This window comes from Hevea brasiliensis, chromosome 6, assembly GCF_030052815.1.
Source record: "Hevea brasiliensis isolate MT/VB/25A 57/8 chromosome 6, ASM3005281v1, whole genome shotgun sequence".
NCBI classification, from domain to species: Eukaryota; Viridiplantae; Streptophyta; class Magnoliopsida; order Malpighiales; family Euphorbiaceae; genus Hevea; species Hevea brasiliensis.
This window is the reverse complement of record NC_079498.1, coordinates 907,243-919,409: the sequence shown is the minus strand read 5'-3', so window position 1 is coordinate 919,409 and position 12,167 is coordinate 907,243. Positions and strand designations below refer to the sequence as shown.

The window sequence follows — 12,167 nt, the reverse complement described above, 5'->3', positions numbered from 1 at the left end:
AGAATGAATCCTTCTTTGAGATTATTTTTAATATTCAAGCATGTTTGAGTGTGTGGTCACTTTGGAGAAAGATAGTGATCCTTGAAGACCAAGTCCTTGATTGGCTATTTTTGCAAATACTCTACCTTTTTTTTATTTATTTAATGAAATGCATTTGATTTCATAAAATTTCCTACAACAATTTCAACCAAACTAATGGGTGCTATTTAAACCAACATAATTAAATGGCCAATCCATCACTTTTATACCCTAAAATAAATAAATAAGTCCATGGTAAAACTTATGAATGAGTATGAATTATTATAAATAAACTAATATTTGCTAATAACTCCATCCCCAATTTTAATTTTCTATTCTCTTACTTGCTTATTGATTTACAAGCTATCCAAATCTCTTTTCTCTCAAAAATATATTATAATTTTTCAATTTTTAAGCTAATTTATTATTAATATTTTGGGATGGTTGATTTTAATTTATACTTGAACTCGAGATTTCATAATAATTTCAGTACTATTGAGCTTTCTTAGAGCCTGATTGGTTAAACTTTTAGATACTTGATAGTTGTTTCTATTAGTTTATTACTTATTATTAATGATAACTAATTTATATTAAATGTTTGTTAAAAATTTGTCTAACTGTTATTGCTGGTGTGTAAAATAACTAATAAGAACGTCTATATATAATTTATTTTATTATTAAAATAAATATATAATTATTAATTTATTATATCGTATCATTTCTTTTATTTTATATATATATATATATATATATATATATATATATATATATATATATATATATATTACATTTTACTTACTATACTATATTTATTTTATTATTGAAATAGATAAATAAAAGTTAAATAAATAAATAAAAATTAAATAATATAAGAAATATGAGTAATATTCATTCCTAATAATATAAAAATATATAATGAGAGAGTAAAGTGATCACTTTTATCTTGAAATGATAATAACTGATTAAAAACGATTTTAATTTCACAACTTTTTAAAATATAAATATAACAGTTCAAGGGATATATCAACTAAATAGCAATTGTTCAATACTTTTACCAAATGAATATAGAATATTTGATGGACATGAACATTCATCGACTATCTCAAATTTCTAATCCAAACACAACTTGGTATAATGTTATCATAGGGATAAGAGAATTAAATAAATATCAATAAGGTTTGGTAGGCTGCACCATCCATGCCAACCTTGACCCAGCAAATGGCAAAAAAATATTATAATAGAACCCATTTACAGGCCGATGTATGGGTGATACAGCAGGCCAGGCCTTCCTTTTTGCGTAGTTTTCTACTATCTAACCTCTCATCATTGCCTCAAAAAGTCACCTCTTGCATTACACTACATTCCCACAGAAAAAGCCATCCCAACCCACAATACAAAATATTCCTTTTTTTCACATTTATTTCGTTAAAAAATAAGTTAATTATTAGCAACCATGTAAATTCAAATTCATTGATGAAACCTTCTGCCAAATCTGATGTGACACAAATTTTAGTGAATCAACAATCCCTCAATTTCAATAAAACTTAGCTTTCATTACTTGATCAGGTTAAAAAATAAATAAACTTAAAAATAATTATCATGAAGTTAATTGTATTAAGAAAAAAATCATTCTTATCTCAAGAAAGATCAAGTAATTAATTTAGTCAGCTAAACTGTTGACATCACAGATAAATGTTCCCTAAGTAGATCATTGATCTGCAAATGTTAGAATATACGTGGATGAATACTAGTGAAATAATTGTTTAGACAATGACAAACATATAAAATGAAACAGATAGAGTGCACAATGCCCCTACCAAGCCAAGCTCAAGGCTTTTTACAGGAATAAATCAAATAGCTCCTCTAATCATCAACATAGACCAGATCAATCCAGTCAGAACATGAACAGTGATGTCTTCCAGGTCCAAGAAGAAACCATGGTTTAAATGGCTATAATACAACAGACTCTCATGCATTAAAAATTGGGTTGTGTTGAAGTTTTGATCCTTTCCTAAGAACTTAAAAATAAAATAAAACCACACTAATTATCAATACTGGAAATGAGTGAAGACAGCGCCAAAACCCTGATCAGCTGTTAAAAGTTAGAATCTTTCCTCTAGTTGTGGGAGATAGAAGTCCAACATGAACATCCCACCCAAAACAAAAAGAAAACAAAATAAGCATGGATTGCCATTTCAGATGTTTCTTAGCATCTAAATCAGAGATGCATGGACAATTTTTTCTTGACAAGTTCCTTTTTCCTCTTCCTTGGTTAGTGCCAAGTTGTCTTTGCCCACTTATACAACCTAATGTTGACTGATAGTATATAAATTCTTTTCCATTGAGTGTTTTATGCAATTCATACCTAAACATTATCATATTCACAATTCACGTTTGACCCAAAAAGTAGATTTTATATAATCCAATTAATACTCTTGCAGGCTGGCAATCTAGAATTCTACTTTCAAGAAATTGTTTTTTTAACATGTTTTTAGTAATATAATTCAAAGAAATCTTCAAATATGCAATTAACATTCCTCACCTGCATTGTCTCAGTTTTCAATATGTACACCAAGTCTCTCATTCTGGCCAAGCAAAACTATATAACAAAAGATTTCTTGGATTACAAAAATATGATGACATAGTTAAGCAAGGTGAATCCTGTTTAGACATTTCAAGCAAAGGCACAATAGCTTATTTGGAGAGGCCAATCATTCTCAATGCTTCAGTTAGAAGATAAAATGACATGAAAAAAAATTATCCTCCAAAAATATGAAACCTGTGCACAAATTTAGCCAACAAAAAATAAAAGAGCAATTGCAAGTCCAAATTTATTCTTTCTTAAAACTTTCCTAATTGCCTGGCTCCAACAGAATCAGTCAGCAAGATAGTTGAGTCCATCCCTTGTTCAAATGTGCAATATAATCTATCTCCAATCCCTAATGTTATAGAAAGAGGAAGACTTGACCTTGTCCGATACCTGGAGTAGCAAGATGTACAAATGAAAAAACTATTGCATATATAGAGCACCTTGAACACTGACCGGTAGTGGGCATTGGGCAATGGCACCAGAAAAGCCAAGCAAAAAAATTAACAACGAGGTACAGAGAGGACTAATGATAAGCAGGCATACAATTTGCAATAAAAGTAACATGTTCAGGGAATAATGTCTTCCGGACAAAAAGGGAAATAATACCAGTCAATAATCTACTTTTAGTTCAAATCTCATCAAACAACCCTCAAATAGAACTGCCAGGTTCACCCAATAGTTGGGCACAAATTCCTATTGTTTTATTTATCTTATCTCGCCAGGGTATGAAAAGGTACCCAACTATGTGCCATATTCTCAGTTTGAATATTTGAGAAGAAAATTTGATGAGTACGAAATTTGGTCAAGGTCCACCTTAGACTTCATTCAGTCTCAGTTTCTGTCAAACAGTTAGGCCCTGATACACAAAGCGTGATTCATGATAGTCATTTCTTAAAGTCAGTTACAACAGGTACTTATGATAGGGTCTAAACAAGAGGAAACTCTGTACCATGAAAAAAGGAAGATTTTATACAAAGTCGCCATCAATCCCCACTTGCACAGCCCCTACAACCACAATGAACACACTCAACAACCTTTTCTTCCCTTAGATGCTTGGGGACCCTGCAAACACAAGTTGTGCCAAAGTTGTGATCCCTTGGCTGAATGCAGCGTAGGCAGCAGAGTCGTTCATATCCTGGCTGTAATTCAAACAAATGGACACCATAAAAAGAAGTTTCTAAATTTCTTATGGACCAAACAGGCCCTGCTTCTATCCATTACTAGCATAAGCCAACCAAGAAAGCATAAGCCAACCAATCATGGAACGGAATCTTACTATATGTTTGGTTAGCCTTGTAAATATATGTCTAATTCCTACAAAAACTATTCCAATTTTATTTTGAAATAACTAAATAAAATTTACTGGTAATCTTAAAAATTATAACTAAAAATCGATGTCATTTTCAACTAAATTCAAGTTGCCAAATAAAAATATCATAACAAATATAGATTTATCCATATCATTACCACAACTGATCCATCCATGTTGACAGCTCAATAGGGCATTGACAGTAACGAAATTTTCCAAAAGTCTATTTCAAGATATAAAAATATCATAATTCAGCAAAAGAGGAAAATTTTAATGCCGTAGAAAGTCATAGATCAGTTCAAACTTCTCGAACACAAATAAATGCCACTACATGTAGTAATACAAATACACACAAACATAATTGCTAAAGCTAACCTTTTTCCATTTTGCAATCAGGTTACGATCGCCATAACCTTGTTCCAAGCAGAACTCGTAAAGCTCTTTAGAAATTTCATTCGTTTTATAATAAATGTCAAAAATGTAGCGGCTCCTTTGATGGGCAATTCTGAAAATAGGCCAGAGAGTTTCACATTTTCTCTTGCCATCATGAGGATCATTTTCAGCTGCCAAACGAAGGTATGATAAGATCAGCTTCATTGACAAAGAAGAAGACAAAAATACAGAAAGAAGTAAGAAGATTAACCTTCCCTCATCTTGGCATCTAGCTCGCGAAGAGTAGGCTCGATCAACTCCCACCCATCTGGATATTTGATCCGGTTTGTCTTCACTTTGGGCATTTCTGCAACTGCAAATGCAAGTAAACAAGCAATTCAATGACTAAATTAAACAGCTAAAAGACATAGATAAATTGCCGTACTACTTAGGGTTTGTGCAGTGGGTGTACTAATGAGAGAGAGAGAGAGAGAGAGAGAGAGAGAGCAACTGCGCACCAGAAGCTGGATTTCCTTTGCTAGACTGTAGAAGCGAGGACAGTAGTCTATAGAGCTCAAATCGCTAGAAGGGTAGAAGGGAGTTTATACATAAATTAATTTTCTTTTCAAAAAATATAAATTCCAATTTAGTTCGCAAAACCAATGATTAAAATTCACTTATTTAGTTTTTAATATTTTAATAAATTTATCTCTAAATTTTATAGGTTAATGGGTAAATTTTACTAAAATTTAGTTAAATAATTTTAATTAAAAAATTATAATAAATAATATTCTAATTATTTTTATTAAAATTAATAACAATTTAACTATTATTCGAATAACGAAAATAAATTTATAAATTTATTAAAATATAAAAAATTAAATCAATAAATTTTAAAAATTTAAAAACTAATATATATCGATTAAACTTTTAAAAAATGTAATTTATGATTTCAAATTGCATAATAAAATCGATATTAATTATATTTTAAGTTTTAAAAAATTTAATAATTAGAATGCACTTGGAAAATATTTGGACTGAAATTTAAAAAATACCATTTAAAAATATATCAAATTTAAAATTATTTGTTATTTTAAATATGTATAATATTTATTAAATTTCATATAAAAATTTAATACCATTTAAATTAAATATTTATATTAAAATTAAAAAATAATAGTTCAATATAATATATTTGAAAAATAATTTCAAAAAATCAATGCCGCTTTCTTTTGCAGAGTATTTGTTTGTGGGCACTAATTCTGGCAGATTTGCTTAAATCTGTATTCACAAGTAGAGCATGAAGCATAATGACTCAAAATTTATTTTGGCATTATGTTAATATAGCAATGAAATAACCTATCATTTATTAACCATCATTCTTGAACTATTATGATTTGAAAGACGATCATTAAATTAGTTTACAGCCTCGTGCGACATTCACCATTTATGTTTATGTCGGTAAATACGGTCGTACAAAGCCCCAATCACTCCTGATCTTACGGCTTTGGCCAGAAATCAAAACAGACATAATCTTCCCCGGTCTATCTCCAACCAGGGATGTGCAACTATGGACCTAACTACCAAGTAGTTTTTAATGAGGGGTTGATCGAATTGTTCATCACCGTATACGAGTGTATCGCCTCTTGGCTTCACTAGCTGAAGCTTACATCACATACACTTTGAAAAGCATAAACGATTCGAACCCAAAAGACTGAAAACGAATGCCACACCAACTAGAAGCATGCCTGGGAATTGGGATTTGCCAGAACGGTAAGGCTATACAGTTTTAATTTTACTTCCACAACATCAAGCAAATGCATCCATCTTGCAATTCAATTATGCAGCATTAAAAGACTCAGAAAATAAATCCATCAACAGTGAAGTGTCAACTTCCATCGGTAGCAAGAAGTCTACAAGTATGCAATTATTAGAGGTACTAAACAAAAGAAATACTTCAAACACAACTAGTCCATGTGCAAGAGCAAATAATCCTTTAAAATATGAGCAGAAATCAACATGATGCCTGTCATTAAAAAAGATGCCTCCTCATTCTTTCTTCCCAATCCCATGAGACATATTATAGATCCCTCGTCCCTGAGAACACATAAGGTTCGAGTCATATTACACAAAATTCAACAGTTTTTATGTAGGTAGAGACTAGAAAATTATTAGCAGTTCATAAATAGAAATAGACTCACGATAAGGAATATTGCGCTGGCTGCCAAAGCCGCAGGAATGGCAACAGAGGTGATCTTATCATAAGGCCCTTTCAAATATGTGTGTTTGTGGATGCTTTGGAAATACTTCTGCTTCTCTAGAAGCTTCTCCCGTGGTCGAAAAGGTGGTTCCGACATCCTGCATAGGAAATTGAAAGAAAGGCAATCCTAACATGAACACATTGTCGTCAAGTTCTTTACTGAATAAGAAAGATCATTATAAACAAAGAAACCAGGATTTCAGAACATTATAAAAGTGGACACAGCAGCTAAAAATCGCATTATCGCATTTCTAACAGGATAATGACCAATCCATACTCAACTCAACTCAACTCAACTAAGCCTTTATCCCAAAAATAATTTCAAAATATCAATGCCTCTTTCTTTTGCAGAGTATTTGTTTGTGGGCATTAATTCTGGCAGGTTTGTTTAAATCTGTATTCACAAGTAGAGCATGAAGCATAATGACTCAAAATTTATTTTGGCATTATGTCTAATATAGCAATGACCAATAACCTATCTCCCTTTCTCAACTTATCTTCTTGAACTATTATGATTTGAAAGACGATCATTACGGACTTTATCTAGTCTAGTATGGCGACATCCACCTTAACATTCTCATCTCTTATCTTAGATGCATACGACTCTTACAAAGGCCCAACACTCACTACCATATAACATAGGCTTATGGCCAGAAATCAAAATTTTCCTTTAATTTATTGGGAATCTTACGATCACATAAAACTCCCGTGGCACGTCTCCACTTCAACCATCCAGCTTTAATCCTATGACTAACATCCTCCTCACATCCCCATCTACTTGAAGGATCGAGCCTAGATATTTAAAGTGATTACTTTGGGATACCACCCCATTCAAACTAACTCCTTCCATATCACGATTCGAACCCAAAAGACTGAAAACGAATGCCACACCAACTAGAAGCATGCCTGGGAATTGGGATTTGCCAGAACGGTAAGGCTATACAGTTTTAATTTTACTTCCACAACATCAAGCAAATGCATCCATCTTGCAATTCAATTATGCAGCATTAACATCATGCACTCAGAAAACTTTGTAAATCCATCTAAAACTAATGTCAACTTCCATCGGTGTAATCCAATTGAAGTCTACAAGTATGCAATTATTAGAGGTACTAAACAATAGAAATACTTCATACATATCTTTCAATACTTGTATGTACAAGCTAATAGATACCCTCTTTTGTTCTAACACATTCCATAAGATCTCTCTTGGAACACTATCATGCCTTCTCCAAATCAATAAAACCATGTGTAGATCTTTCTTCACATCTCTATATTTCTCCATCAAGCTTCTAATGAGAAAGATCGCCCATAGTTGAGCAATGGGCATGAAACCAAATTGATTGAGGTAGAGATAGAAAATTATTAGCAGTTCATAAATACAAATAGTATGGCTCATGAGTTTAATTCCTATAGTTTGAGCTGGCTGCCAAAGCCGCCTTTAAAAATAGGTACTAAAATACTCTTCCTCCATCATAAGGCATTTTCAAATATTTGTGTTTAGAATCTTATTAAATAATTTAGTTAACTAGAAGCCTCCATATCTCCCAAAGGTACTTCCACACTGCAATTGGTATTGAAAGAAAGGCAATCCTAACATGAACACATTGTCGTCAAGTTCTTTACTGAATAAGAAAGATCATTATAAACAAATTTCTAGTATAATTTACATTCTTTTCTATTGTTCTATAATCTATATTCACGCTATTACCATTTTGACTATTCATAATGACCAATCCATAAGAGCTCAAAATTGCATTTCACCCCACAAGAATTTTCATATGTTTTTCAACAAACAAAAGTTCCCCATATGAATAGCAGCGTACCCTCTCCCTGGAGTACCATAGGCATAGTTTCATGCTTTCATTCACAAAGCTATCTATTTCTCATGAATAAAAACCAATCTAATTCTATAAATCACATTAATCAAAAGATGCTAGCGTCATTTACAAACTTGTTTATATCATTCTCCCCTTAACAAGGAGGGGGAAAAAAAAGCACATCACGCAAGAGGGCTAGAAAGGCACATCATTATGGCTACCATGGAAATGATAACAGCTAATGCTTTAGAACTAAAAGCAAAACAAGAATTTAGTCAGTCCTCTCTCACACAACAAAGTTCAATTTCAACCAAAACAATGAAAGATATTGATCTAAGCAAAATCATGAGAGTCAGAGATCAACTTTACCACACATCTCAATAATCCCATTGAAAAATAGAATATCACAAATCTCAAATTACTCTGTAATCATGGATTTTCCTTCGTACTATTTATAACACGAAAACACATCAACAAATAGGATGAACAAAATCACCATCAAACTAACAGATAAATCCAATCAGTTCAGAAACAATCGAGAATATCAGAAATCTCAACCAGGATATCAGTACACGGATTATCCAGTCTAACCCTAGATCTAAAGGCACATAAACTGGTCGATCATATGCACATATGGAATAAGGTAAACAGATAAAGAAACTAACGCTTGAGATTAAGAAGCTGAGAGCGGAGTGAATCTGTAGCGAAAGAGATCGATGTTTCAGGAAACCAGACTCTGCTGAGCAACGACGAGGTGATTGTTTTGTATGTAGATTGTTCGAGATCGTGGAACTGAAATGGGTAGGGTTTGGGTTCCGTCCGGTAGCTCTATATACGGTGATGACAAAGTTGCCACGTCATCCATCTATATTTTTTCTATTTCGACCAAAAGACGTAGCGTTTTGATCCAAGGCGTTCGACGTGTCGTTTGGATAAATGTAGTAAACATATATACGGCACATCAGTTCTCTCTCTCGGTCGCCATGGCTGAGTCTACATAGCCATCTTCGCAGCTCTTCCAGTAAAAGCTTCTCTCTAAAATGCACTCCAAGGACAGGATTGCCTATTTCTACGACGGTACATCTCTCTTGCCGAGCTTATAGGGCTGAGTATATATTACTGGACTCTTGGATCCACCCAGCATTTTGATCTTCAAACTGTGATGAGATTTCCTATGCAAGTTTCTTCTTTGTTACGTAGCAGATGTTTTTGTTCTTTTCTTCCCCACCTGGTGGAAACTTCACATTTAGTTATATTTACATGACTTGCATAAAAGTTCAAACATAATTCTGAAATGAATGATAATTTGATGATAGTTATGACATTTTTGCTGTCACATTATGCAGAAATTGTATCATTTTAATCAATGTACTTTGCTTAATTTTAAGTATGGCTCTCTGTTTTTTAGGTAGAAAAGCTGATGTAAACAGTAATTAAACATGTGATGGCTGATGCACCTTTTATAATGCTATATATGCATATGTATTAAAGGAATGAAACTAGTTTTTTCTCCACTTCTTTGTCTGAAACAACCTGCAAATGGTATCAGAGCCTTCCATGATCTTTGAGGGACTGTGAGTTCTGAGAGAAAACAAGCAAGGAAACCTCACCAAAAAAAAAAAAAATTCTGCTGTGTTAAATGGCTTCAAGCAATGCTGGAGCTCTTTCACCTCCAATCTTTAATGGTGAAAATTATCAAATATGGGCTGTGAGAATGAAGGCTTTGTTAAAGGGGTTGGATTTATGGGAGGCAGTAGAAATGGGAGCTGATCCTCCACCTTTAAGAGCAAACCCAACAGTTACTCAACTCAAGCATTATGCTGAAGAATCAGCTAAGAAGTTTAAAGCTCTCTCCTACATACACTCAGCTGTGTCTGAGTCAATATTCACACGCATTATGGCATGTGAAACTGGAAAAGAAGCCTGGGATAGGCTTAGAGAAGAGTTTCAAGGGAGTGAGAATACAAGACAGATGCAGGTCTTGAATTTGAGAAGGGCATTCGAAGCCTTGAAGATGAAGGAGACAGAAAATGTCAAAGAATATTCTGATAAAGTTATAAAAGTTGTCAATCAAATCAGACTTCTTGGAGAGGATTTGCCAGATAAAAGGGTGGTAGAAAAAATTCTTGTGAGTCTTCCTGAAAGGTTTGAAGCAAAAATCTCCTCTCTTGAAGATTCAAAGGATCTTTCTCAAATATCACTTGCAGAGTTAGTTAATGCCCTGCAAGCTACTGAACAGAGAAGATCTTTGAGACTAGAAGATCAAACTGAGAATGCATTTGTCATGAAGAACAAAGGTAGAGATCAGTTCAACTCAGGAGGCAAAAAGACAACTGATAGAAGAAACAAAAGGGAGGGTGACAACAGCAAAGCAAGGGAAAGAAAAAATAAATACCCTCCATGTCCAAATTGTAAAAAAACTAATCATCTAGAAAAGTTTTGCTGGTATAAACCTGGCATTCAGTGCAGATCTTGTAAAAAATTTGGACATGTTGAGAGAGTTTGCAAATCAAAAGCAACTCAAGAGGAACAACAAGCACAAGTTGCAGAGAACCAAGAGCAGGAAGAGGGAAAATTGTTTGTTGCAACATGTTATGGAGCTACTACCAGCAGTGATTCTTGGCTTATTGACAGTGGATGCACACATCATATGACCTCAAAAGTTGATTTATTCAAGAAGCTTGATAGATCATTTAGTTCCAAAGTTAAAATTGGAAGTGGAGAATTTCTAATCAAACTCATCTATGAGGTTTTGTACGTACCTGGTTTAGATCAAAATCTATTAAGTGTGGGTCAAATACTTGAAAAGCATAATTCATTGTTGTTTAAAGATATGACTTGCACTATAATGGATAAAATGAAAGATAGAAGTTTTTCCTTGAAGTGGAATAAGTTAGATGCCTATGCATTTTCTGGTGTTGTTGATGAATCCTCACTTTGGCATAGGAGATTTGGTCACTCAAATTTCCAGTCACTCAAACACATGCATAATAGAGGTTTAGTTCATGATTTACCTTTTATGCAAGATAAAGTTGGAGTTTATGGTGTATGTCAGTTTGGTAAGCAAATAAGAATGCCCTTTCCTATAATGATGTTTGTGGTCCCATGAGTTCTCCTTCACTGTACTTTGTGCTTTTCATTGATGATTTTTCGTATTTTCTCAGAAGTTTTGAATATCTTAAATTCAAGGCTATGGTTGAAAATCAAAGCAATTTCAAGATTAAAGCTCTTCGAACAGATAATGGGACTGAATACTACAATAAAGGGTTTACAAAGTTGTGTGAAGATGCAGGAATTCAACATCAATTAAAATGGAGTGAGTGAGAGAAAAATAGAACTATTATGGAGATGTCTAGATGCCTTTTGTTTGAGAAGAAGTGCTAAAGAAATTTACTTCCAACAAAAGCATTGAGAGATAAGACTCCTTTTGAAGCTTGGTTTGGGGTAAAACCATCTGTTGAGCATTTAAAAGTCTTTGGAAGCATATGCTATGCTCACATTCCAGCAGTAAAAAGGGATAAGTTGGATTACAAGTCTCTAGTTGGAATCTTTAATGAAAAAGGTTACAGAGTGTTCAATCCTCAAACACAAAAGGTGATGATTAGTAGAGATTTAAAAATTGATGAGGAAGCATATTGGGATTGGGAGAAATTACAAGTAGAGCCTTTGAATAACAATTCAATTCAAAAGGACATTCCTCAAGAACAAGAAATAACGATTCAAAATTTGCAGTGAGGGGCACTAGATCCTTAGAGGATATTTATGAGAGATGTAATGTGGTATTCCTTGAGCCAAGAA

The 12,167-nt window shown here is 33.3% G+C and overlaps 2 protein-coding genes across 3 annotated transcripts; both read right to left on the bottom strand.

Annotated features, from left to right (window-relative positions):
* Nucleotides 1-3,132: 3,132 nt before the first annotated feature.
* LOC110648781 (protein BUD31 homolog 1) lies at nucleotides 3,133-4,928 on the bottom strand. Of its 2 annotated transcripts, XM_058148142.1 has the most exons (5): nucleotides 4,804-4,864; nucleotides 4,561-4,666; nucleotides 4,293-4,480; nucleotides 3,558-3,747; nucleotides 3,133-3,464 (listed from the first exon to the last, which is right to left on the bottom strand). In XM_058148142.1, the coding sequence occupies exons 2-4, from the start codon at nucleotides 4,652-4,654 to the stop codon at nucleotides 3,592-3,594; spliced, it is 438 nt and encodes a 145-aa protein (XP_058004125.1). In that variant the 5' UTR covers nucleotides 4,655-4,666; nucleotides 4,804-4,864; the 3' UTR covers nucleotides 3,133-3,464; nucleotides 3,558-3,591. The 2 variants fall into 2 exon arrangements, with proteins under 2 accessions (XP_058004125.1, XP_021658818.1); XM_021803126.2 differs by having other exon boundaries at nucleotides 3,133-3,747; nucleotides 4,561-4,662; nucleotides 4,808-4,928.
* A 1,227-nt stretch (nucleotides 4,929-6,155) lies between these two features.
* LOC110648790 (uncharacterized) lies at nucleotides 6,156-9,201 on the bottom strand. Its single transcript, XM_021803147.2, has 3 exons — nucleotides 9,035-9,201; nucleotides 6,491-6,647; nucleotides 6,156-6,386 (listed from the first exon to the last, which is right to left on the bottom strand). Exons 2-3 carry the CDS (start codon nucleotides 6,644-6,646, stop codon nucleotides 6,339-6,341), a joined length of 204 nt encoding a protein of 67 aa, XP_021658839.2. The 5' UTR covers nucleotide 6,647; nucleotides 9,035-9,201; the 3' UTR covers nucleotides 6,156-6,338.
* Between the last annotated feature and the right edge of the window lie 2,966 nt (nucleotides 9,202-12,167).